Raw genomic sequence first — 26,109 nt, 5'->3', positions numbered from 1 at the left:
ATTAATTTATTGTTAATTATAAGTATTCAACAACAATTTAACAAATTAATCTCAATTTTATTTATTAGCTAATGTTTTTCTTTTAATTTTTAAAAAGCAATCTTTTACTTACTTTTTTTGGTGTAATAGTTGCAGTAACGTCTACTTTAAATAAAAAGATGCACTCTTCTGTTACAGAAGCGCAAAAAAATCTGTTTAACAACAATTCACTTCTCTGCACCGTGCAAATCCAAAGGCTAATCGAATTAGACACAGATTAACATAGTCTGACTTTGACCGTTTTATTTCTCACTACGTCTTCTTCTGGACATATATATATATATATATGCATACCTTTAATCATGGCATCATGACATTTAAAATATTCTTCTTTTCTTGCTTACCTTCTCAAATATAACTCATTTGTAAATACCTAATATACAAGAATTTTAGAGAGACATAGCTTTTAGGAGATGGCACCTACATCTAATACGTAACAAGAGTGTGTATGCATTTGTAAGTGCAGCAAATAGACAACAAAATCAGGGACGGCTGGTGTTTACGTACGTGCTACAGAACTGCCAAAAAAATTAGTAATTTTTCTGTGTTTGCCAATTATTAGGTATGATTTATTGATATTGTATTAGGTGTATGTAAGTAATCAATAAATAATAGAACAAACGACCTACCCCAGTTTCCATTATGTCGATAAGTTTTTTGTTATACTTATTAAATTATTATTGCTCGTGTTGTTTTTTATTTTTTTTTTTCTAGTGGAACAGCCCGGCTCCATTGTCCGATACCTGGCCGGATCCTAAAAAAAGTGCCGGCTCCGTCGGGTATCGGATCGAAATAGGGTCCACGACCTAAACCTTTAGTCTAGATCTCTAGATCATGCCGCTCGATCTCTAAACGAGTGCGTCGCGCTATTCGTTATATTCCTGAACTGATCCTCTAATGTATTGGTTTACGCTACTTTGGCCTTTATAATCATCATCATCCTCCAATGTACTAGATAACTAGATAAACATACAGACAAATTTTTCTGGAATAGAGACATAATTTCAGTCAACACAACTACTTACAACAGACCTGACATCATACTATAGTAACCATCAAGAAAACGAAAATAACCTACCACATTTACAAAAGCTATTTATATACCAAACACAAATATTAAACATGAACATACCAAAAATTTATATTTAATGCTAAAATCTAGTAAATTAAACTGAAAATTTCAATGACTAAAAACGTTTTGTTCTTGGAGAATAATATAATAAATGGATCAGTAAAGAAGAACAAATAATAGTAGTAGAACTAATGCCCGAAATGCTACACTAGATTACTACACAATGTTAAATTAATAAAGAAATTCTCCAAGAAACCCATATTCAAATTTTACATAAGAAACCTAAACACAATCCGACACTTCAGTTAACGCTGAAAAAATATTCACACGGACAATGTTGCCGGTAGCTTATCATGTAAAAATTGTGAAATACTTCAAGTAACTGGTTTCATAATACAAAAATAGTTTCAAAGTGCTTCACCAAGAAGGCGTGAAATTTATTCATTTTTCTTAACGTATTTTACAATTTGTTAAATTATAAAAATAAGTGTTTTTGTTAACTGTTACATCCTGGCTTAATAAGCATATTAATCTAATATGTGAAGTTACCGTATTGAGTTTGATAATTTTCTAATAAAAAAGTGATAAATATAATGGACATCTAATGTCAAAGACCGCCCGTATCACATTCTATAGTACTTTTATGAATACGTGTATAGCGAATAAATTATTGTTTTATATGCGTATATCGGCACAGTTTCCTTTTATTTATTTACGTGTGATTATTATTTGTTGATCACGCTCATTGTGAAGGTACGGTCCATACTGGTGTGCATTGTAATAGACTTGCGGTTTAGGAGATTCTTCTTCTATTTCATTATCTTTCATCATGTAGTCGAAAAGAGGGAATGCTGAAGTTGTTGAGGGATTATATTTTACTATACGAAATACTTTCTCTTCAAAGGATAATCCCTGATATTTCTGAAGTCTGTCGTTAGATTTGTCCACTTGGTAAATGTTTCTATCGATGCTGTAGCCTGTGACGGTCCCCATCCAGTATAAGCATACGATTAGAAGAATTACCTGTATGAATGGATTACTCATATTAATAAAAAATATAAAGGCGTATAGGCTTTCACGGCCGGCGGTATGTAAAGTAATTATAATCTTCCGGGCTTTTGGGCCGTGGTCTGTTGCTGCCTAACGTTTCGTCATTCGACATCTTCAGAGGTGCTAACGACTAGGACGTAGATTTCTATCTCGAAGTATTCTCACTGACATACACAACAGCAGGCAGCCGATAAGAACATTTCGAGATAGAAATCTACCGCACCGTCCTTAGCACCTCTGAAGATGTCGAATGACGAAACGTTAGGCAGCAACAAACCAGCCTCTAGACCACGGCCCAGAAGACCCGGAAAATTATAATAGTTTAAATAAAAAAATCTTTAAAGTCCTTAACTTTTTTAAAACGCATAAATGTTTATTTATTTCAAATTGTTACTCGATTTATTTGTTTTTTGCATGACTTTACTAGCTACTTAGCCTTGTATTCATTGTATGTATACAGGAAATCATTTGAAAATAATAGACTTGTTTATACTAATCCAAAAGTCTTCAAGTGCTTTCTAAATAGCCTGGTTTTTCATGTCATTATTAATGAACCTTGATTTCGGATCGTGACTGCACTAAATATACCTCAAATACATAAAAAACAAATCAGCCCTGTAGTTCGTTCAAAATATAAAGTTGTTGGCTATTTTGCCTTGCACTTTTTCATGAATGATTCATAAAAATCACTTATTTATATGAATAAACAACAAATATCTGGGCGAATGAACTCAGTTTATTAATTATCATTAAAAAAAAAAACTAAAAAAATCAGATCGCGTTGCAGAATTCGAACTTTCTCGCACTTCCGCATGGTAGAATTACGCTCTAGTTATTTGGCTATTTTTGAAAAATGGTATCTGTCTCGAAATTACAAATTCTACTGCACAGGATAGTCAAGCTTGTTGCGTATTGCGTGAAAACATAGAGAAAACGAATTTTCTCAGAAATGAGGCCTAAATAGAATTTAAAAACATCAACCCTCGTACTGTAAATTTCCTCAATGTCGTTGGGGCCATTTTCGAAAACGCAATTACAAACAAACAAGCAAATAATGCGCGTATAACTATAGGATAGATAATAACGATGACATGTTAACAATAACAATGGCTATATACATTTCCTTTACAAAAATCGTTTTTATTGACACCACACCACATTATTTAACCACACAATGACTTAAATAAATAAAAACAATAAAATTATTTTGTATTTCGTAGCTCATTCTTACCGTTTTATAAAATTGATTCATTGTAGGTGTCATCACAAAACAGAACAAAACAAAATTTGATCACTACTTAAAAGAACTGAACCTAACAGAAAGATAAACTCTTTAAAAGTTCTACGCATGTTTTTTATATCATTATCTTAACGACTTCTCTGAGCTATGACCCCATGTTTTGCTAATCATTTGGTATTAAAAATAAACGTCAGGCACTAAATCGGTACAAAAACGGAAATTCGTAAACCTTATGGGTACATAGTATATCATTAACTATCATTTTTGTATTAATTTATTGATTCGCTTTTTTGTAGTTTTTCATGCTAAATGTAATTGACTATAATTATATATATTTTTTTTGACCAATGTATTGAACTTCTTCCTTAAATTGATTACAACACATATTTGTACGGTTAGATAACTGAGTAGTTATAACACGTTAGCAAATGCCAAATTTTTCTATTTTTTTCTAAAAAAACTTTATTCTTTATGTGATCAAAATTAAACAAAAAGAAAAGGCCTTTACACTAAGTAATCATGAGTATAAGTAATAACTAAAAATAAAACTTTATTCTACCTCTCTTCTTGAATAAACAACAGGCCAGTCATTACTACATAAAGTTTAAACAAAATAAAATCAGTCAAGAGCGAGTCAGGCTCGCGCATCGAGGGTTCCGTACAAGCGTTTCGAAAATTATGTTTAAAAAGTTTCCTTAAAAAAATATGTTTTTGTGATATAACTATAAATTTACGGTTTCCATATTTTTCTGTTTACTTATTCTTATTGGTTCTTGATATATTAGGTCAACGTGAAGTACCCTCTAGATTATAATTCCTTTGCGAATATCAAAATATATGGCATTAGCAGTCGTATCTACACAGTTGAGTATTTGATATTAATTTCAACTTGATACCTCCACGTTGAGAAAAAGGATCTTGACAGACAGACAGACAGACAGACGAACAACGAAGTGATCCTGTAAAGGTTCCTTTTTTTTTGAGGTGTGGAATAAAACAGTTAATATATGTAATAATATATTGTATTTCCCTATTTTATTTTATCAAATATCGATGCAATATCGATTAACAATAAAATACGTAAATGTATGCCGTGCACATTAATTTGGTTTCCTATTTATCGACCTTCCACAAATACTGTAAAAGTCGATTCTATTGATATTGAAATTTTACCTTTTACAATCCAGCATGTTTCGAAGCAGTTATTATTTAGAATTAGGTGGAGATAATAATCAAATCATCGGTAATAGTAGGTTTACATTAGTCTGCAATAGGCTTAAACGTAAATAAATTGATTTTTAATTAGATAATACTTTAGTAGCTAATATAATAAAAATATGCAGTTAATTGATGATGATGTTGATGATAATGTGCTTTCTTGTCAAATACAGTACGTGTTAATAATTGTATATTATAGACTGTTCCAAATTGCTGTACAGAAGAGATAGTAACTACTTATCACAAAAATGGTTAGCTGTTGGTTAGTTTCGACATCCCGGTTTATTTCACAATTGTGTGAAAACAGATAATTGTTTCGTCTGTTGAACCATAACTTAAGGGCTTATAATAGTAGCCCAAACTATTGTTAGAATTTATAATTTAGTGAAATAAACCAAGAATACCCAAGACCGTACCATAGGGCTATATCGCAATACAAAACCGTAAGATATTTTGTCAAATTATTGTCTTGTTATCGAAAAATAATAATCAAAATTCGATTCATCTCGATCTTGACCTCGATTTCATATAAGCATCTTGTTTTTGATATTGTCGTGGTTTTTTAGGACAAAACAAGACTACAGATCGACTCGAATCTTGCGAAAGCCCTGCCATATATTGCAATTATAATGCAAATGACTAAGTGCGACCAAAAATTACTATTCCTTACTCAATGATATTTAAATTTAACTTTCTTATATAAGGATGTTTTCATCAAACATTTTGGAAACCAATATATATTTTGTTTATTGTTTGAATAAAAAGTTAATACAAAATTTGTTGTGCACTTAAGTACAAATTATGAGTAATATTATCCATACTTTAGAACTTCTTATGTAAAACCATTTCTATAAGAGATCTGATGGTAACAGAATATGTATAGTATCAACTATGGTAAGAAAAACTATCTAACTGATAAGGATCAATTCCGTTTTTAGTCCATGGAAGCGTTTTGGTTCAGTCATAAGTACCATTTGAAACAAATAATAACTTTATTGGAAATTCTGATTTTCTATTAGGTACATTTACAAATTGAATACAATGAAACAAAATTTAAATACAACAAGACATTATGTACAGCACATTTTTTTAATTAAACAGTACGTTACTGACTTGACAATGCAAATAAATTATTAAAAATTATGAATTGATATGTTAATAAATATTTATTGCAGAGGTTGGTTTCCCAAATGAGCGAACGCGTCAGCAGCGTATTCCAAGATTCTTCGTACCACGCTCAAGCCAGCCAAAGAGAAATTATGCAGAGCTTTGATTTTGTTTATCAATAAATTCAGGATTGCAGTGATGAGTTCGTAGTTGTTAAGGACGATATCGTTCACTCGGCTGAAGACTTCTCCTTTAACTTGGACTAACATTTCCAGAAGTCTCAGAAGTTCGATTTGGGCGGCGAAAAGTTGGGGCTTATCAGATCTGAATCAGAAAATAATTACACAATTACCTAATTATATAACAATTTTAAAAAAACAAGAATAAAATGCCATTGTATAACAGGTTTCTAAAGGCAGACTAGTACTAAGCTACTGGGTGTCGGTACAGAAGCAAACCAAGTGGAACCGGGACGAAAAAAAAAATTTTATCTGCAAATATGACAACAGAATTCGATAAATGTAGAACCATTACCATCTTAAATTTTCACTAGGGCACTCAATCTTATATTATGAAAATCAAAGAGAAGAAACATGTATTAAAACAAAAAAGTACAGCCCACTTCGTTGGTGTTGTCGTTTCTAACTGTAACGTTCTGATAAAGTTCAGTTAGCTTATGATATGGTAAGAAAAGCCAACACGACCGAAGTGAGTAACGTTGAAGGCATGTAATGTCTTTTGTTTTGCTGATATCTTGATCTATGCAAATTAGGATTACGTTAATTTAAAACCAATTAGTTTAATAAAATCTGTATTACTTTGTTTTGTGATATCATTATTGATAATGTCACTTACAAGGGATAAGATTCAATAGGAATTTCTTGAATGGGTCCATTCTCTGTCCATCCTTGTTTTCCACTAAGTAAGTTCACCAAAGCATTTCCAGGACCTAGAGAAGACTCTGGGCTTTGCGAATAGCTGTAAGCTAGACAGCCAATAAGCTGTTGTATACAAAAAAGAAAAAAATTAGAATTGCATGTTTTATTCACATCCAGTAATTTATAATTATCAAACATATGTGGATAAGACAAGAAACAAAAGAGATGCCTGTAAATATCGAAAAAATATTATCAGTACTAATATTTTCGACTATCTAAAGTCGTTTATCTGGTAAAATTGATCTCATATAAAATTAGTTTTATTTCAAGTATTTGTTATCTAAATTATTTGCGCATTTAACCCGTATTCAAACATACACCAATAAAGTCATATCAGATATCAATTAGATACCTACCGAATTTGTTTCTTGTCCTTTGTTTATTACATTTACCTACTAATTGATTCGGTAATAAAATCAATTTAGTAGCCTACTGTAGGCAAGTATTGTATTACCTAGAAAACATTTTCCTGTTTAAGCTGTATCGACCTTGCTTTCAAAAGATTCTTAATATTCCAGTTAGTGCCTATTGTATAATGTATGTACATGCGTACGTTACATTTGGGTGTTGGTTATTTCATTTTCTATATGTAGGTATAGCCTTTATTCCGTGTAAATAAAAGTCCCATCGAAATCGGTTCGACTGTTTTAAAGATGAAATTGATCGTTCTATTTCCCCTATTTTATATTTAGTTTTTTAAATCAAAGCAATGTACAATACAGTAATTTGGATATTACAGAGAGACACTACTAAAAACACTTCAAAGTATTCTATAAATTTTAGTAATGATATAATTTTGATTCGGGCCAAATGTACAAAAACGTTTCTGCTATTCTATTTTTTGAAGAGGAAGGCAAATTCTTTAAGAATAAAAAAAAAGATTATTGTAGATTAAAATTCAACTATTTTCTGTTAGTTATATGTATTAACGGTATATGTAGTAATAAAATTAAAATATACATATATATACATATACATACAATAAAATCAAAATTATAGGAAAGGTGGTTTATAATGATATCATCTTTATACAATATGTCGTTCTCATAAATTTTCATGCTAATGGGTAAATGTCTAGATATTTTTAGATTACCAAATGGAATGCTTGGTTATAAATGGAAGTTTAACATCTAAACTAATGAAATAATCATTAGAAAGCGAAGGTCAAACGATAGACCGAATGTGTACAAAATGGCAATAAAAAAATAATCAGGGAATTATCAAAATTTTATCAACCATTACCACCTACTCAAAAAATATCGTCTTGCGAGATACTGTACGTGTAAATTATATAATTCTGAATAAACGATAAGTTTAAAGAACAAAAGTACTGTATTAATTAATAATGATACATCGGATATTCTAACAATACAAAAAGCTTTTACCCAACATTGGACTAAAGCCTTTAAAAACTTAAAATAGGCTTCGATGTGCAAAGTATCATCTTGAGATACAGTAGACATCGAAACGCATTTTAGGCATTTAAACGCATCGTATTTATCGAGTTTGAGAACTTAGCAAAACATTAGAATCTTTTACTTTATAAAATGATCAATTTTTTTAATCATTAGAACACGCCAAAGAAAATAAGAAAGTAAAAAATTATAAGCATTGTGAAAACCAATTTTTTATGTATTTTCTGACAATCGAATTTAGGAAAACTAGCAAAGCATTAAAATCTTTAACTTCATAAAATGATCAATTTTTTTAAACATTAGAACACGCCAAAGAAAATAAGAAAGTAAAAAATTATAAGCATTGTGAAAACCATTTTTTTCTGTATTTTCTGACTTATCTTCCCTATTTACATAAAATAATTCACAAATAAATTAAACCAGAAAACTATTTTGACTGTCTACACAATTAATACACACAATAACTAACTAAATTTAAATAAATTCTACAGCAATAGAACATATGCAACACTTTATGCGCCATTCCCAATTAAATAAACAAAATTAAGTTTACTTACGAAGAAGACAGAAGAAACTGAAAATTTCATTTTTGTTTAACTTGAACACTTCACTCCTACAGTAGTTTTTACACAAATGAGGTCTATTATTTAAGCAAAATTATTTATGTACAATTTCGAGGGAGTGCGTTCAAAAACTTTATTGAAATACTTAATGGGAAAATAATGTCCTAATTAATAAAATCGCCATTGCAATGCTCATGTGTTCCCCATTACTCACTACCAGTTCCTGGACTTACCATCGAAACACAAAATTTAACTTTTTTAATTCAGATATCTTAGGTCAGAAATCCAAATTAAATTTTGATTTTGCTCTGGGTGATAAGTTGGTTCCGGTACGGTAAATTTCCGTTTACTGACTAAAAATAAGTAAACGATAGTTAATAGTTCCTTTATGACTAATTGTATGTACTTGATTAGATTAATTCCCAACTACTTCCTCATAAAAAGTCCGTATGTCCAAAATATTAGGTGTATGCTAGTGGCGGGTTGGGAAGTGGTCGTAAAGATATTCTATTTCTTCGCAATCATCAAAGAGCGGTATCGTCTTTTAAAAAATGGAAAATTTGTACAAATACTGCAATTTTTCATATGAATAATAAAGCAACATAAATCCAATAAATGCAATTTAGAGGTTTTGAGGTTTGTAATGCGTTTTCCAAAAAATTTTGAGCTAGTTTTGGACAGTTTTAGGGAAGCAGATACTTTCAGATAGGCGTAGTTGAAAAAATATATTTCACATGTGCACCAAATGCGATACAAAAGAAGAGAATTTCGAAAATGAAATGCGTAATTTTTATGTTCAATTGACGTTTTGCCTTACCTATATACATGTATACTAGAGATGGACCGGGAACCCGGCCGAATCCTAAAAAATTGCCAGATCCGTCGGGTACCGGATAATGACACCGAGTACCCGCCAGTGCTGGGTAATCCTACCAGAGAAAAATGAAGAAAACAAACACCAGCAATGATAATTTAATAAAAATTGGTAATTACGATTGCATAGATCGCTTGTTCTAATTTGTTTTATTTATCGATTATTATACTAAATTATTTGTTATTGTGATATAGTTCTTGTGTTTACTTTTTGTCGTTAACAAGATACATCAATATGGCCTAATTGCTACAATTCCTGGCGCTTGTTAGTATGTTATTTTCTTTTAATATTTATAAACATTGAAGGCTTATTTCAACTGTTTCAACTCAACCCTCTCATTGAAAATCCACCAACCAAAAATTAAAATTTTATCGGTTTAGTATTTAAATAGCGTGTTTTGAACTGAAATTAATGTGGTTTGGGACGTTCGTGAGGGTGGTACTTAATGAAAAGCTTGGCAAAATGAAGACATGAACCATTAACCGTAGTGGTTTTGCCGAGGACTTAGTCCCATTGCTGCCCGCGTCCATATTCAGGAGATGATATTGAACATTTGATTTAGAAAGATGTTTCAAATTTTGAACCAGATTTTCACGGTTCATCAAGTTGAAAATAATGTTAAATACTTAGGTTTGCAAGCCCTTAGAGCTGTGAAAAAATTAAACTTCTAAATCAACCACCACTATGCCCCATCTTTATTCGTAATATTGTAATTATATTTTCTTGGGGGGAACATAAAACATACTAGGGAAGAAGATGAAGACTCAATTCCAGTGATTAACGAACTATTTGCATACCTAATCCAAGTTTATTGTTTGGTTTTTCATATTTTAGCTCATTTCATTTTTATATTCTACATATTTAAATAGGCTTTAAGTTTTTTTTTTTCAAAAGAACAAACCACAAATTTACCGAGGTATAAGGTAATATTACAAAATTACAAAAAAGAAACATTTTTCAATCATCATTAAAATAGTTTCTCGTAATACTTTTTTAATTTGACCCATCAAACATATGTGGATAAGACAAGAAACAAAAGAGATGCCTGTAAATATCGAAAAAATATTATCAGTACTAATATTTTCGACTATCTAAAGTCGTTTATCTGGTAAAATTGATCTCATATAAAATTAGTTTTATTTCAAGTATTTGTTATCTAAATTATTTGCGCATTTAACCCGTATTCAAACATACACCAATAAAGTCATATCAGATATCAATTAGATACCTACCGAATTTGTTTCTTGTCCTTTGTTTATTACATTTACCTACTAATTGATTCGGTAATAAAATCAATTTAGTAGCCTACTGTAGGCAAGTATTGNTTGGTGGTTTCTATTAATATTTTAGATTATTAAAACAAATCGGCAACATTTATTTCAGAAATACACAAACAGCGCATACAAATAAAACTTACAAAGAAATATTGGTTCATTATAACCGACCTAACTTCTATGTAAATTTCCCGTACAAAAATGTTCGCTATAATCGAAAGTGCTCTTTATATCAAGTAAGAATAACAAGTGTTTAAATAGAGTTTAATTTTGTTCTTCATATTTCGTTAGTTAAAACCAATTAGAAATTAGTATTATTATGATTAATTATATTCATACCTTTGCTGTGGTCTGGGATACCATCTTGAGTCGTTTTAACACCATCAGAATGCCCATCACGACCTGTTGCGGCCCATGATAATTGAAATACAACGAAAAGCACAACAAAAACGAATGTACTTTTCATTTTTTTTTGGTGAATTTAGTTAATTAGTATAGTAATTAATACTATGTTTAATTTAAATCTATCATGCTTGTCTTGATGATTAACTAGTTCGAAAACAGACAACAAAAAACTTATACTAAATTAAACTACTAAATATGACTAAAATGAAAGTTCTGGAAAGGTTCTAATTTGTTCGATGTGCTAATTATTATTCCGACTTGTTCTAGTTACGAAAAGGTTCTGTCTAAAAATTTGTTCCAAAAGAATATACTAGAGAATGTAAGTATTTGTACTTTCCAGGGTAGTTGATGACACAAAGGGTAGATTACACTTTTCTAGACTGATTAGATGATGATGATGATGTTTGAATTTTCTCATCGGTAGTTTTGATAGCATAAAATTTATCTGAAATTATCTAAGGGCACATAACATGCATTCATATTTTAAATAACTTATCTTACAAGATTGCTATGTCTATAAAGGCGTAAATTATTTTTTAAAATAAAACAATAGATTGAGCAGAATTTAAACGTTTCTAATGCGTTTGAGAATAGTATCTTGGAGATCCTTAACTAATTGTGTTGAAATTAATAATTTATTTATAATGAACGAGCATCGCTCAGATAATTCACTCTTTGTATCATGGAACATTCTCATATCACTCATGATTCGTGTTAGAAACTAATTTAATTATTTGATAATGAACTTAATTGGTGAATCTATTGTAATTAGGTTTTTTTAATATATTCGCCATTTATCGTTAACTTTTTCGTATATATATTTTACAACAGAATTCTTCAACAAGTCTCTTAATTCGGTAATCTTTTTAGTTTTAGGGGGGGGGATTTTTTTCATATTTTCATAATTAGATCTGTCAATTAGTAAAAAACAATGTGTCATTAATGTTAAAAAAAGTTCTTTCCAAATATTACTATTTAACTTCAAATTGTATTGTCTTAAGCGGGGTTTCATTTAATACTTACCCGATTCTAAGTCATGCACTTGTTTAGGTGATTGTGAATAAATTGATAAAATTGTTGCAATAAATATTGTGGCAAGGGCTAAAACCAAATAAACAAACGCTTCAAAACAGACACAAAACACGATCGACAATAAATTCCATGGTTCTTCACTGTTTATGATAAATTTTATACCACTTATTAGGTTTTCTGTACCCTGCAACATAAAAGAAAAACAGACTTTCTATTAAGCAAAAAGAGGAGAGTGCATTTTTCAATATTGACCTTTTTCGATTTTCTACATTTAATGGACTCTCGATTCGGACACCCAGTATATTTACATCCTTTTTTATTATCATTATCAAAGAAAAGAAAAGGTTAGAAGCGTTCTAAATGTGGTGTTTCAGGCAAATGATGAAGATACCGTGGATAGAAAAGGGTTAGGAATGAGGAGATATTGGAAACAGTAGGAAAGCAACGGGCGCTATGGAAATCAATAAAAAATAGGCGAGAGGTTTATAGGACACTTTTTCAGACATGAAGAGCTAATTGGAGAAAAATTGGAAGCGAAACAGGAGTTAAGAGGGGTAGAGGTGGACCTAGTCGAGATTACTGTTCTTCTGCTATGGATGAGGATTTTCTATGGTTTGAGGGAAATGCGAAGGATAGGAAAGAGTGGGGGTGTGTGTCCAACCAACAAACTCTTAAAAGTGACCCGACCCTAAACTATTCTTTATTTTATATCTCTAGCGTCTTTAGAGGCATTTCCATCTTAAGTCATCTGACTCCCTAAATATCGAAAATGGGCTTCTTCTTCTAGATTAGCGTCCCCTCTTGTTGTTGTAATAAAAACTTACTTTTGCATACCTTTCATACCAAAATTTTTACTTTTTTTTTATTAATTTACCATTCTATCAATATCGCTTCCATTTTATTTAAAGTTAACTCTAATTATTCGTTGTTAGGTGCTAATAATACTGCTATATCATCTGCAAATCTATATATCTATAATATTCTAATCTTGTACTTACCAAAAATAAAAGTTTGAGCAAATAAAGACCTGAGTTGTAAGAAAATTCACGCAGCTTGTCGAAAGACGTGCTGCTAACTATCAATTCTTTTGGACATTTTTCTTCTTTTTTATCTTGATTTTGTGGCGGTACAGCGAGCACCAAATCTTCTACAGAATCAGATTTTATACGATCTTTCGGTAAATTTTTAAACGAGCACTTTATATTTATTGTTGAACTGCTAGTTCTACTGGAACTTGACGATTTTTCATCAACTAGATTGGGCATGCTTATTTTGTTCTCTCGAAAATTTACGTACATTGTCACAAACGTTCCTTAGTTATTATTAGTCAAAGAAGTTACAAATAATTTTAATCGAACTACGAAAAAAGAAATTGAAAGAACCCTTCTCGAAATTATGGCGTTTTATACATTGACAATTATCTGATGAAATGCTACTTTGATTCGAAATTCAATATTTAAAATAAAAATATCCTTCATTCACTACATAGTATAAAACAAAGTCGCTTTCCCGCTGTCTGTCCCTAAATCTTTAAAACTACGCAATGGATTTTGATGCGTTTTTTTTTTAAAGATAGAGTGATTCAAGAGGAATGTTTGTATGTATATAGAAAGGAAACACTGATAATTTTAGAGGTTTCTAATGTGATGTCGTAAATAAACACATTTTTTGCGCTTACATTGCAAACGCTGGCTGAACCCTACGAGATAGATCAAAATAATGTACTACAATATTGTACATCTTAAAAGGGTCTACAAAAAAGTCCGCGATGGTATATGTCTATCTCTTAGGGATAACCCACAATAACCATTTTTATCCTTTACTTTTTATGAGAAATAATGACTTATTTACGAAGCGATTGTAGGCAATACAGCATTAATTCTTATCCAATTAAGTACCTTAAATACATTGTGCATTTAATATAGATCAATATGGCCCTTTACAGCATGTAATTTAAATGAATATTTTCGAAGATATTACAGATTTAAAATGCAGGGACATAGCGGTTGCGGCGGTACCGACCGGGAGGCCGGTTTGTATTGTCTAATGACAAAAAAACTGTGAATTATTAATCTAAACAAAACAAAAATATATTTAGTATCAGCATTGCCCCCGTGCGAAGCTGGGGCGGGTCGCTAGTATAATAATATAAAGTATTTATTTATCAAAGGTTTTAAAAGTGCGTCTGATGCACATACATTTTCAACCTGAAATTAATATTCTAAAATTTATTTTTAAAGCATTACTTATGGTACAATTCCATGGATTTCTTTCTCTTAAAATCATAACGGTAGGTACTTGGTGCTTCACATTACGTTTGTCGGCTAATAAAAGTGTACTTTACCTCTAATTGTTAAGTAAACTCTTTCAGTAAACCGCGATAAAATTTAGAACACCTGAAACAAAATATTTATAAAAAAACTTAACAAGAACGTTAAATATACCCGTTAGAATATTTTTCCAAAGGCTATATATAAATCCATAAGGATTTCTTGTCGCAGAGATAGTCTATTTACGTGTATATACACTAATGTTGTAGTAATTTTTTGTTCATAATGTTCAGGTATATAAAGTTAACAGTGTTATTGGTAAGTGTATCATAAAGACATAATTTTCATAAGACACTAAAAGAAAATAAAACAATTTGAGAGAGTTTATATTAAAATTGGATTCAAGTTGCACTTACTCCTGATATGTACGAAGTCTATTTAATTTTAGGCATTTTATTTATTTCACAAATCTTCACATTCTTTGCCAACATCTGAACGTTCGTCTTCATCATTAAATGAAGCAAATTCTCCTGAAGAAGTTCTGTCTAGTATAAAAGATGCTGATCTACAAAAAGTAACAGATCTAAAGCTTCCCCTCGACGACATGGAAGAAGGTGGGAACGAACCACACACTATTAGTTCCCTTCAGATGTCACTTCAACCATTGCTTGCTCCAGAACAAGGGCAACATTTTGAAAGAAATGTTTTAGTACCGTTGTTTCAACCAAATGCTTTTGATAATTTAAGGAACGTTAAAAACACGCCTGAGCAAAATGTGCTGGATAATTTAAGGTTTTCCTACGGTTTAGACAGAATAAGTCCGAGTAGCATCAGCGAGGAGCTAGTGATTTTAGCCCAACCCCAGGAGAAAGGAGAGAGAGCAGATTTTGTAGAAGATGTTATTCCCTTAAAAGAACATTCTTTGTCTAAATACGGGAATGATAATGTACAAAGAAGCTTTTCATTTCAAGCATTCGATCCTTATGATGATTTACTAGTAGATGAATACAAAAATTTTAACGAAAATAATAAGCTGTCGTCTGAAGATTATATGGAACAGATGAATCCCTATTTGAGTTCCCGAGCCCAAGGGGGAAGATCTTTGGAATTTCCTGTTAACGGAAGATCATTTAATGGAGCAGTAGATGATGATATGGAAACAGCTGAATCGTCTGCTGCTATGTTTAGACCAATGTTTACATACAGATACCAAAAAGCAAAGAAGATACCTCCAAATAAACCACCAAAAAGGCGGGTAACCTATGGTTCCAAGAGAAGGAGACCATCAATGCGATATCCAATTCATTATTTATAATCTTCGTATTTAAAATGTTATTTATTTATTTATTTTTATCGACAAACACATTTTCCATCATAACAAAGCCAAGAGTGAAAACCTTTTCCTAAACATTTTCTTCTGCAGCCTTTACAGTCCCACCTTGGTTCGTGAAGGTCTGGACCTTTATCCTGGTGGTCATCAACTGTAAATTAAATAATAAAAATAGCATACAATTCTAACAATGCATTTTCAAGGGATTATATTAAATAAATACTGAATAGTATAAATACTACAATTTAACATCAGTATAGATGTGTGTGAATAAGTGGCACGATAATTTTTTATTTAAATTCTTATTAACAGCTTATTTAATTTATGTATTTTACAACTATTGTACAATTTTTAATAGGTTTTTGTTATTTACGACACAATGAAAAACCGTTATAGAATTTAATAAAAAAATAACTCAATAATTGACAATTCATTTAATTTTTATCCACGCAAATTAATGAGGAAAAAATTGTTGCTGTTGTCACACCTTCGCCGGGAATCGACCCCGGCGCTTTGTTAGTAGTGTAACTATAAGTTCATTATTTCTTTCAACTATCAAGAAGTCAGTGTATGATTAAATGGTCTTGTAATGACGTTAATAAACTGTTCTTTAATTTAAGCGTTGTGTTTGTTTGTTGTCATTAAACAAGAATATTATATGTAAAAGAAATTATGATCGCTGTCAGCACAGAACAAAGTAGTATTACGTAGTTAGTATCAGCAATTTCTTATACTGAAATGTACGATGTGTTGCATACCTATTTACGAACAATTCCTTTACATTTAATTTATCAAACAACTTTTAACACAAAGAAATTGATTAAACATATTGTTCACAAAAGTGAATTTCGACCAGTCGAAGCAATGGTGTGGTTTCGAGCTAACAGTGGCTGATAGGGGGGAAGAACTAGTGTATTATTAAAGTAATTATTTGAAGCAAATTGAAAAACGTACCTTCTATTAATTCTTTTTCATCTGATGGGAATGCACTTATATTACTTACAAATAATACAATAAAAACCGCAAAAAGAAGAATTTTCTTCATGTTCGTTGTAAAATACATGAAATAATAAATTGTATCGCGATGTACTTAGCAGTAAGCAAAACTATCTTTTTTATATTCACCGTATCTTGTAATTCGCTTTTATAAGACCTAGAGCAGCTCCTCTTGAGATTAATTAATTATTGTATTGTTAGGGGTGTTTTTTTATTAATTTCCGCATTTGTGCACGCGTATTATTTAGACACCTCAATGAAAACTTTAAATTAGTTTGCTTATATTGTGACCTCGACCCACTTGTGTATTTAAAATTTGAAGTTGTTCCGATTGTTGAATTGAAATGATAAAAATTTTAATTCAAATATACATGATATACATCATTTAAATAACTACTATTGGTATTCTTGTGTTATTCTATTTGTTTCATATGCCTGATTTTGGGAGTAGATACAATTTGCGNAAAATTAAATTTTAAGAAAATTTGGAAATGAAGTCTTTATTACACTTTTTACAGTTTTAAGCATATTTCCTAAATTACATTCCTAATTTCTATCTCGTAAAAAATGTAAAGTTCAAACTTAGAGATTTTATATTGAGAAAGGTATGCAGCCACATTTACACACTTGCTTTTAAAAAACAAACTTCCTACATTTATTTTACTCAGTTACAATAAATAATAATAAACAATATTACCAGGGCGACGCTTGGCGTCCCTTAGATCTCGGAGTACTTGGAACCGCCCGACATGGAAGATTCGTACCCCTACAAGCGGGCACTGTATTTCTGTTCTTATTTTATAAAAATTACTCTCTTCATGAAATTGATTTCATTCAGATACGTTAAAATTTAAGACATAATTGATTACATTCAAAATAGGTGTAGTAAGCTACAAATATAAAACACTGAAATTGCTTGTCTCTGATAAGAAATTAATTTTTTATCTTCTCAAACAAGTGAATATTATGTTTATTTAGTAAGGACGAAGGAACCCACTGTTCGGGTTTGTATTTTGATCACTAAAAATATTACCTATACAGGGTGGCCCAACAAAAGTTATTTTAAGGGTTGGAAAAAAGTTTACAGTTGTAGGGACTAATGACAGATCAATAAACTAAAATTATATTTCTATGCTCACAACATCGTGTAGCTAATAATTTCTTCAAGGTTCAAATTCAGCTATTGCAGATGTTGCATAATTAATAATTTGGTATCTCATGAGAAATTATTTACACCTACTCGAAACAGGCTCATTTTATTACTCTAAATCTAAACAATCCGCGATCTGCTAATTTATTTTGCCATCCGTCCGAATTCGGCATCTAAGTCCATCATACGCATTTATTTGTAAAAATATCATCATAATAACTTTATTAAACGAATAGTTTTTTGAGAAGTTAGTGGATGTTTGTTTACTGTTTTCTTTTTTTCCTTTTAGCTGATTAGTTAACATCTATAATAAAATTAGTTTATAAAGTACAAAATTCTTTGTTAACATTATTTTGACGTCTTGTTGGAGAAAGGTTTTGGATTACTTTTTATTTTTGTAAAGGTATATGTGTATCACTTAATATAATAACCTAACAAACTACTTCTAATCTATATAAATTAAAATGGATTGCTATTTGTGTTGCTAAGCGCAAAACTTGAGAACGGCTGGACCAATTTCGATAATTTTTTGTTAAGATATTCCTTGAAGTCCGAGGGAGGTTTTTTGTATTTGTAATTGACAGGACAAGGTTTGTGCGAAAGAAAATTTTTGGAAAATACACGGGAAAATCCGGACATTTGGATGTTATAAATTTTGACATTTTTGTTTTTGATATTTATGCTCATTGGCATAAACTCAAACACCTACTTCAGCATTTTTAAAATGTTCTCTCATGTAATATCTTAAACACCTATCTCGGCATTTTAAAAAATTCAACCGCCAAAGGAGGGTTGCAATTTTTGTTTGGGACATATTTTATTTGTGGTGAATTTATTTGAAACTTGGTATTTATGCTCTTTGATATAATTACTCAAATTAATTAATTTTATTCGTAATCGGATTTACTCAAAAGAGCAACTCATTGTTGAAATTAAGCAGATACGTGTTTTGGCAATTTTTAAAAATCAACCCTTAAGGATGAAATGATGTTGCTACGTTTGTATTTGAAATCTGGGGTGGCGACTTTATATAAAATTTTCTGGGGGTGAATTGGGAGTTAAAAGGTTTTATGGAGAAACAAGCGAAGCGAAGCAGCGAAGAAAAGCTCCTCATAAATAAATAATTTTAAATCACAGAGGTTTCACACATTGAAACTGTCTCTACATAAATCAAAAAATTACACGATGACATACTTAAAACATTAACGGAACAACTAATCTATGACGTCGTGTAGTTTGTTCTACTTCCATATTTTCGTCATTATATTCATTGTCCTTTTCTGGTAAAGTAATCATACTAAAAAATCCATTTTCTGATTTTCTGGAATCTGCATCTGTATCTGCAGCAGTTCTTTTAAGTCGTTTTTTAATTATTTTGCTAAATCCATCACTTAAACTATTTCTTTTGTATTTTGGTTTCTGACGTTCACTACCATCACGTGTATTTTTTATAACATTATTTAATGACCGTTTTCTTCTAGTATTCATGATATTTTTCAAGTAAATTTGTTTCTTCTTCTTTGATATCTTATTTTTGGGTCGTAACTCGTGCGTAGCATTAAGAGCCGTTTCAAGCAGGTGGAGTTCATCAAGAGGCATCTCGTGAGTGGGAACTTCGACAGATTCCTTTAGAACTTCTCCTGAAGAATAATCAGCGTTTTTAGAAGCTCCTCTCCTAAATCTATCATGCTTGTCTTGATGATTAACGCTTTCGTACACGTTTTGGTACAAATTTTTGTATGCTGAATTGTAAGAGTTAACTAAAGCTTTGTAATACGAATCTTTCCTTATGTCATAGAAAGACGATCCTCGATCATGATACGAAGGCTTATTGTAGGATATGTATCTGCGATCGGGGGGTTTGTAACTGTCATGGGGGAAGTCCTCGTAGTCATGATAATGATCGTGATGTTCTGGGGGAGGTTCGGTTGTTGTGGTCATCTCCATTTTGTGGGGTTTCTTTTTCGCGTGAAGCAAAATTGGTGCAGTGAAGATAAACAAGCAAGCACAGATAAGAATCGTCACTTCTCCAACTCCGCTCAGCACCATCTAGAAAGGATAAAATTTATTGGTATTTGTAGCAAAAGTATCAGTTAATATGCTTATGAGAAACAACAAAAATTGATTTTAATGTAGTAATTGAAAACAAAAAATTTAACTAAGTACGCGTTCATTTCTTAAATACATGTCACCGACGACTACATTTCTGATCCTTGGGAACAGTATTTTTTCTGGATAAAAAGTACCTTACGTCCTTTTCTATATCCCTCATAATGTGTGTACAAAATTTCGTAATAGATTTAACCCGCCGCTTCGCACTTGTTGATGTCCTATATGTATACGTGTCAAAGATCATCGACGATCACATAAAACTAATAGTTTCCCTCGAAAACAGTATTTTTTGTATATAAAAGGTACCCCACGTTCTTTTCTGTACCCTGACAATGTGTACAATATTTTATGATAGGTTTTACCCTCGGAAACAACATTTTTTTTCTAGATACAAACGTTGGTCTTGAAGTGGCTTATAAAATAAATTACTCTGTAGGCAAATTCGCTAGAAGTAACACAGATAAAATAAATATTAAAAAATGGTATTTATTACTTAGGCATTTTGTAAAGAACCTCAATATATTCACCTTAAATTTTTCTATATAATAAATTAGATAAGTTTAATTCCAAATAGTTAGAAAGTATGTCACTTACAATTAAATAATATGATTATTTGTGCTAGCTACATACCTTTAATCAAAACATACACTAAATATCACTGGAAACATTTTCTATAAATTTGGTTTGATGTTCATCTGTAAGTGTTAAAGTTGTTACGGTGACTCTTATATGAACTACATTTGTACTTCATTATTAGCGCAAATATAAAGTATAAACATCGTCCTACCTACTAACATACTTCGTAGTGGTTTAAAACAATTTTATAATACTAATCGTTAATTTTCTGGGTTACAAGAACATTACGCGAGTCCTCTCTCAGAGAAGTTGGCCCAATTGGTCAAAATATACAATTTGTTGATTTATATCATTCAATAAAAATAATATTCTTGGGAAACGTTTTTTGTTTGAAGTCTTTCTATGTCGTTAAAAAATTTCTGTATATTTGTATACTTAATACAATAAGTTGGATTTAGCAAAATACGCTATTAAAATGGCTGAAATGAACAGATTACTATTTAAAATTAAAAGTTCAATTGTATTGTAGCTACATCATTTTATTTTGTGCGTATAGAGAATTCTCTGATTCCGAATCCGCTCTCAAATCCGAATTGATTAAAGATAATTAAAGTTGAAGGTGTCGGTATGAATAGCAGGGATTTAAATGGAGTATAATTTTGTTCTTTAAATTTCATTGATTGAAATCAAGCGTTCGTTATAACCCATGTTCGCTGTATTCAAATTCGGTTGTTGTTATATTAATTCCTTAATGGTCCTACTAAATATTCCAGAAGAGGTCATATTTCAGTTACTTTTTGACTTCATTGAAATTCTCGTACAAATTACACAACTAATAATCAAAATATTGTTAGAGCAAAGATTGCAATAAAATACAAGAGAAATCAAAATTTGTACTATTTATTTACAAACTATATAACAGTCATTAAAACAATGTTGATAATAACAGATTGTTTCATTTAATTATTACAAGAACATCGTCCATCTTGGCAACTCCACGTACTGTATCCTTTTCCTAAACAATACGATTTGCATCCACTACAGTCTCCTGTTGATGGTACAGAATCGTCATGGTGATTTTCTGAAATATAAGTTAATATAATTCACCCTTCCTGTAGGTATTTAATATTCTACATGAACTAAACATAATTTAAAGAAAGTTTTTTGATATTCCCAGCTGTCATTAAAGAATTTTTAAGAGAGTTTTGTTTGTTTGTCAGAAAAAGATACGTGGAAAATAATTTTCATAAAGATAGACGTAATGAAGCATAATCGAAATATAAGCATAGTTTGATTATCATTTTTTTATCAATACGATGAAGTGTTTCTTTATTTTGACCGAATACTTGACATAAATAATATGTAAAGCTGTTTGAATTGTAATTGGCAGCGTTCAACGTTTCGGAACTGGGTCAATCTTCCGTTAAGTAACGTTATTTTAAAAATTACCGGCTATAAGAAGAAAAACTTAACCGATTGCTTTAAAGAAAGAAAGGCTTTAAATTGGAAGTAATAAAATAAAATTATAGGAATTACAGGAATTGGTGGTTTCTATTAATATTTTAGATTATTAAAACAAATCGGCAACATTTATTTCAGAAATACACAAACAGCGCATACAAATAAAACTTACAAAGAAATATTGGTTCATTATAACCGACCTAACTTCTATGTAAATTTCCCGTACAAAAATGTTCGCTATAATCGAAAGTGCTCTTTATATCAAGTAAGAATAACAAGTGTTTAAATAGAGTTTAATTTTGTTCTTCATATTTCGTTAGTTAAAACCAATTAGAAATTAGTATTATTATGATTAATTATATTCATACCTTTGCTGTGGTCTGGGATACCATCTTGAGTCGTTTTAACACCATCAGAATGCCCATCACGACCTGTTGCGGCCCATGATAATTGAAATACAACGAAAAGCACAACAAAAACGAATGTACTTTTCATTTTTTTTTGGTGAATTTAGTTAATTAGTATAGTAATTAATACTATGTTTAATTTAATAATACGCGTATTCTTTCGAATAGAAGCAAATTGACAAACCTTTATTTGTTAACTTTAACAAGACAAACAGATATTTGTTCCTTCAAAAGTTTATATATTGACCGCTATCAGTTTTGTTTTTGTAATCAGTAATGATTAATTAATTAATTTGTTAGGGATCCTTGTTATGGACCTTGCAAGTGCGTGTAACTACTTCCTAATTGCTTTTGTATATAAGTTCGAAAACATGCGCTAGATAGTTCTAGAAATCGTTGTAATTACAGGAGTCACAAAAACCTACTGATAGATAAACAATTTTTGCAGAAATCATATTATGTAACCATTAGCCGGAGACAGCCTGCTTCAGTGGGTTTATATATTCACTTATTCTTAAGGGATGTTTAGTGGTCGACTTCCACACTAAAATGCACACCAGACTGAATAAATCTCGATCATTATAAGAGATTTCAAACATGTTTTAGGAAATATATGAAAATGCCCTTGTATAACAATAACCAGCTCCATCACTCTTACATAATATTTCTCGAATATTCCAGAATTTTCTCGATTCTTCGGGTTCACAGTTCACTCTAGAACTTTCTACCAGAGGACAATCATGTACTTTCGAGAACATTCTAGCCAGGATTAATGATGAGCAAAGCAAGATAAAAACCAACATTGTTCCCGACTTGATACTGATCTTGATCTAGTTTATTGGGTCTTGGTGTTGGTCTTGCTGATATAGTCTCGGTGTTGATCTTGGTCTTATGTGTTACGTCTTGGTTGGTCATTTAATCTGCTACATACGATTTTTTTAATAATTCTTTTAAGCATAAATTTTATTATTTTCTTACGAAAACTCGGAAATACTTATTGACCCTTCCTACAATGCATAAATTGTACAAGATACTTGAATGAAGTAAAAACGTCGAAAAAATATATTTCAACCATGTGTTATCCAGACATATGAACAAAGAAGATCCCTTTTTTCAAACAGTGGTAAAGTTTCTTTTTTTATATTTAGTGTTAAAATCTAGTAAAGAAAACTGAAAATTTGAAATACAAATTCAATGTTTGACCATCCCCACCGCTCATACATAATGGTTCTCGAATATTCCAGAACGTTCAAGACAATTTGAACTTTGGAGAACGTTCTAACTGAAGACAATAACCGAGCGGCATGGCCTAGAGGTCTAGACCATTGCTTAGCATTCGGGAGGACGCCGGTTCGATTCCGGGTCCGCCTGCCTTGGTCCAAGTTTTTCTGTGGTTTCCTTGGATCACTTAGGCAAATGCTGAGGCAGTAATATTCCACAGATAAACTTTCATTCTCTTCTGTCTTCATTTCGTCCGTCTCATCTTTCTCACCCGAACCACGACCCACCCATTCCCCCAATTCCTGAAAGCAGGCTGAAGAGGGCCTTCCGCCCTACCTTCCGGCATAGTCCGGAGGGACTGCTCGCCCACCAGCATTACTGGCTGGTGGGAATGAAACACCCAAAAGTTTTTTAGTTTTTTTTCTCACTTAAGTATTCTAAACGGGTGTTCAGTGGACTAGCAAATCCACCCATACACCCACTGAACTGGAGAAATTTCGGGCATTGTCTATAGAGTATTGCAAAATTTTCTTTGAAAACTTTGGTCGAATTGTGATAATGACTTAGGTCGACCACTTTCAACCACCGTAATACACAATGTAATTCTCGAGGCTACTACCACACATAAACACTGTACACTGTACTGAGCAGTTGTGGCTTTAAATTATGTGAAACTATAAAGACACGCACGTCTTTTTAATTTATATATATATATTGATTATGTTACAATCAGCTCATTCTAAATATTTATATAAACATACAAAAATAACACAGAAGTGTAGAAACAAAACATATTTAGGTGATGTTGATGTTGGTATAAAAGTTGTAATTTCACCAGCAGTGACAGAAAGATCCTACGCAATTTCCACCCTTATAGCCATTTACGAAACAAAAATGAAAGCATGAGGAACAAATATTTCCTTTAGCATCTACTGATCGAAGTCGCTCTGCAATTATATATACAAATGTATACTTACATTGTAAAACAGTAATTATAGAAATAATTATAATGAAAATAAGACCAAGGTGTTGAAGGCAATGTACTTCTTAATTTTAAAAATGATGAGGTAAACTATGAATAAACTGATAAAAAACAAATGATCTTACCAGATTCTACTTCTTGTAATGGTTCAGCAATCTCTTCAGATGCTGTTATGGCAAACAATACAGCAACAAAAATAAAAACCTTTAAATATTTCATTTTGTAGTTTTATAACACCTGTGGATAATAGTTTCCTTCAATTATTTCTTTTGGTTTGAAGTGTTTTCTAAATTTCTGGTGTTTTTATACCAATAAATGGGCACAGAACTCCTGGAAACAGATTAGGATAATTGTTTACAAGTTTATACAAACAAATCTGATAAGGTTATTTTCTTTGCCAATGTTTGCTTATTAAAAAGCCCCTTCTATGAAATTAAAAAGAAAAAGAAATCAAAGAAACTCTTATTAGGAGGCGCCTGTCCGCTCCAGGTCGCGTCGTGTAACAAGGCCTTTATATAGTTCAATTTTTCAAGGTAGAAAGTCTTTGTTTCTGGTAATCCAGTAAGGTATAAGTAAATACGACCAGATATTGTGTCACATAATATTGTGTATATTACTAAAATGATGTTAGTTTTCGTCAACTCATTGGTTGACCCCTTCAAGCTATATTTGCTTTTTTCGTTCGCTTTTCTTTTTGAAAATTACCCAAAAAGACGTAAAATTCACAGTAAAAATCTATTACTAACAATCATGAAAAATGAGTCTGTATTAAGTGTTAAATCTTCCTTTTTGTAATAAGATTATTTAAATTTTATCCCCGTTAGAAGCCTTTCCTCACTTTTGATTAGTGTAAAATTTATTGCTTTTTCACCACCAATGGGGTTACCTTAACAAACGACCAATTAATGTTAATGTTAATATGAAGTGAAAATAAAAATTAAAAAAACAACTGAAAACTATTCAAATTAATTGTGAATTAATCTACGTTAATTATTCAGTTAATTAATCGATTGGTCAATCATTTACCTAAAGTGATGCTGTATGAAATTCAAATTGCGACATGTAAAAAAAAAGAAAACACTTTTAATATATTTATTTATTTATTTTTATCGACAAACACATTTTCCATCATAACAAAGCCAAGAGTGAAAACCTTTTCCTAAACATTTTCTTCTGCAGCCTTTACAGTCCCACCTTGGTTCGTGAAGGTCTGGACCTTTATCCTGGTGGTCATCAACTGTAAATTAAATAATAAAAATAGCATACAATTCTAACAATGCATTTTCAAGGGATTATATTAAATAAATACTGAATAGTATAAATACTACAATTTAACATCAGTACAGATGTGTGTGAATAAGTGGCACGATTTAAATT

At 31.1% G+C, this 26,109-nt stretch overlaps 4 protein-coding genes and 2 long non-coding RNA genes across 8 annotated transcripts; 1 reads left to right on the top strand and 5 right to left on the bottom strand.

Annotated features, from left to right (window-relative positions):
• Positions 1-1,515: 1,515 nt before the first annotated feature.
• On the bottom strand, positions 1,516-3,498 carry LOC108733482. The gene is made up of 2 exons (XM_018464665.2): positions 3,393-3,498; positions 1,516-2,134 (listed from the first exon to the last, which is right to left on the bottom strand). Exons 1-2 carry the CDS (start codon positions 3,423-3,425, stop codon positions 1,820-1,822), a joined length of 348 nt encoding a protein of 115 aa, XP_018320167.1. The 5' UTR covers positions 3,426-3,498; the 3' UTR covers positions 1,516-1,819.
• Positions 3,499-5,615: 2,117 nt separating this feature from the next.
• Positions 5,616-8,945, bottom strand: LOC108733481. 3 transcript variants are annotated; one of them, XM_018464664.1, is made up of 3 exons: positions 8,876-8,945; positions 6,582-6,727; positions 5,617-6,050 (listed from the first exon to the last, which is right to left on the bottom strand). In XM_018464664.1, the coding sequence occupies exons 1-3, from the start codon at positions 8,876-8,878 to the stop codon at positions 5,786-5,788; spliced, it is 414 nt and encodes a 137-aa protein (XP_018320166.1). In that variant the 5' UTR covers positions 8,879-8,945; the 3' UTR covers positions 5,617-5,785. The 3 variants fall into 3 exon arrangements, with proteins under 3 accessions (XP_018320163.1, XP_018320166.1, XP_018320164.1); XM_018464662.1 differs by lacking the exon at positions 8,876-8,945 and adding an exon at positions 8,637-8,868; XM_018464661.1 differs by lacking the exon at positions 8,876-8,945 and having other exon boundaries at positions 5,616-6,050; positions 6,582-6,903.
• Positions 7,106-15,812, top strand: LOC108733477. Its single transcript, XM_018464653.2, has 3 exons — positions 7,106-7,181; positions 12,602-12,904; positions 14,946-15,812. The coding sequence occupies exons 2-3, from the start codon at positions 12,824-12,826 to the stop codon at positions 15,810-15,812; spliced, it is 948 nt and encodes a 315-aa protein (XP_018320155.1). The 5' UTR covers positions 7,106-7,181; positions 12,602-12,823.
• Positions 15,813-18,984: 3,172 nt separating this feature from the next.
• LOC108733478 lies at positions 18,985-20,835 on the bottom strand. The gene is made up of 2 exons (XM_018464655.1): positions 20,716-20,835; positions 18,985-20,022 (listed from the first exon to the last, which is right to left on the bottom strand). The coding sequence occupies exon 2, from the start codon at positions 20,020-20,022 to the stop codon at positions 19,168-19,170; it is 855 nt and encodes a 284-aa protein (XP_018320157.1). The 5' UTR covers positions 20,716-20,835; the 3' UTR covers positions 18,985-19,167.
• A 710-nt stretch (positions 20,836-21,545) lies between these two features.
• Positions 21,546-23,659, bottom strand: LOC108733499. The gene is made up of 2 exons (XR_001937237.1): positions 22,491-23,659; positions 21,546-21,742 (listed from the first exon to the last, which is right to left on the bottom strand). It is a non-coding gene; the product is annotated as an uncharacterized LOC108733499 (long non-coding RNA).
• An 825-nt stretch (positions 23,660-24,484) lies between these two features.
• LOC108733492 lies at positions 24,485-25,020 on the bottom strand. The gene is made up of 2 exons (XR_001937227.2): positions 24,858-25,020; positions 24,485-24,697 (listed from the first exon to the last, which is right to left on the bottom strand). It is a non-coding gene; the product is annotated as an uncharacterized LOC108733492 (long non-coding RNA).
• Between the last annotated feature and the right edge of the window lie 1,089 nt (positions 25,021-26,109).

This window comes from Agrilus planipennis, unplaced genomic scaffold (assembly GCF_000699045.2).
Source record: "Agrilus planipennis isolate EAB-ADULT unplaced genomic scaffold, Apla_2.0 scaffold44, whole genome shotgun sequence".
NCBI classification, from domain to species: domain Eukaryota; kingdom Metazoa; phylum Arthropoda; class Insecta; order Coleoptera; family Buprestidae; genus Agrilus; species Agrilus planipennis.
This window is presented reverse-complemented; position numbering and strand designations above follow the sequence as displayed.

Excerpts from the sequence above, each read along its gene's own strand:
- LOC108733477 (XM_018464653.2), top strand. The coding sequence starts at position 12,824 with ATGAGGATTTTCTATGGTTTGAGGGAAATGCGAAGGATAGGAAAGAGT. Across the intron at positions 12,905-14,945 it reads CAACCAACAAACTCTTAAAA|GCATTTTATTTATTTCACAA; the intron begins GTGACCCGACCC and ends ATTTAATTTTAG.
- LOC108733478 (XM_018464655.1), bottom strand. The coding sequence starts at position 20,022 with ATGGTGCTGAGCGGAGTTGGAGAAGTGACGATTCTTATCTGTGCTTGC.
- LOC108733481 (XM_018464661.1), bottom strand. The coding sequence starts at position 6,802 with ATGTTTGATAATTATAAATTACTGGATGTGAATAAAACATGCAATTCT. Across the intron at positions 6,051-6,581 it reads CCTATTGAATCTTATCCCTT|ATCTGATAAGCCCCAACTTT; the intron begins GTAAGTGACATT and ends TTTCTGATTCAG.
- LOC108733482 (XM_018464665.2), bottom strand. The coding sequence starts at position 3,425 with ATGACACCTACAATGAATCAATTTTATAAAACG. Across the intron at positions 2,135-3,392 it reads TGAATCAATTTTATAAAACG|GTAATTCTTCTAATCGTATG; the intron begins GTAAGAATGAGC and ends CCATTCATACAG.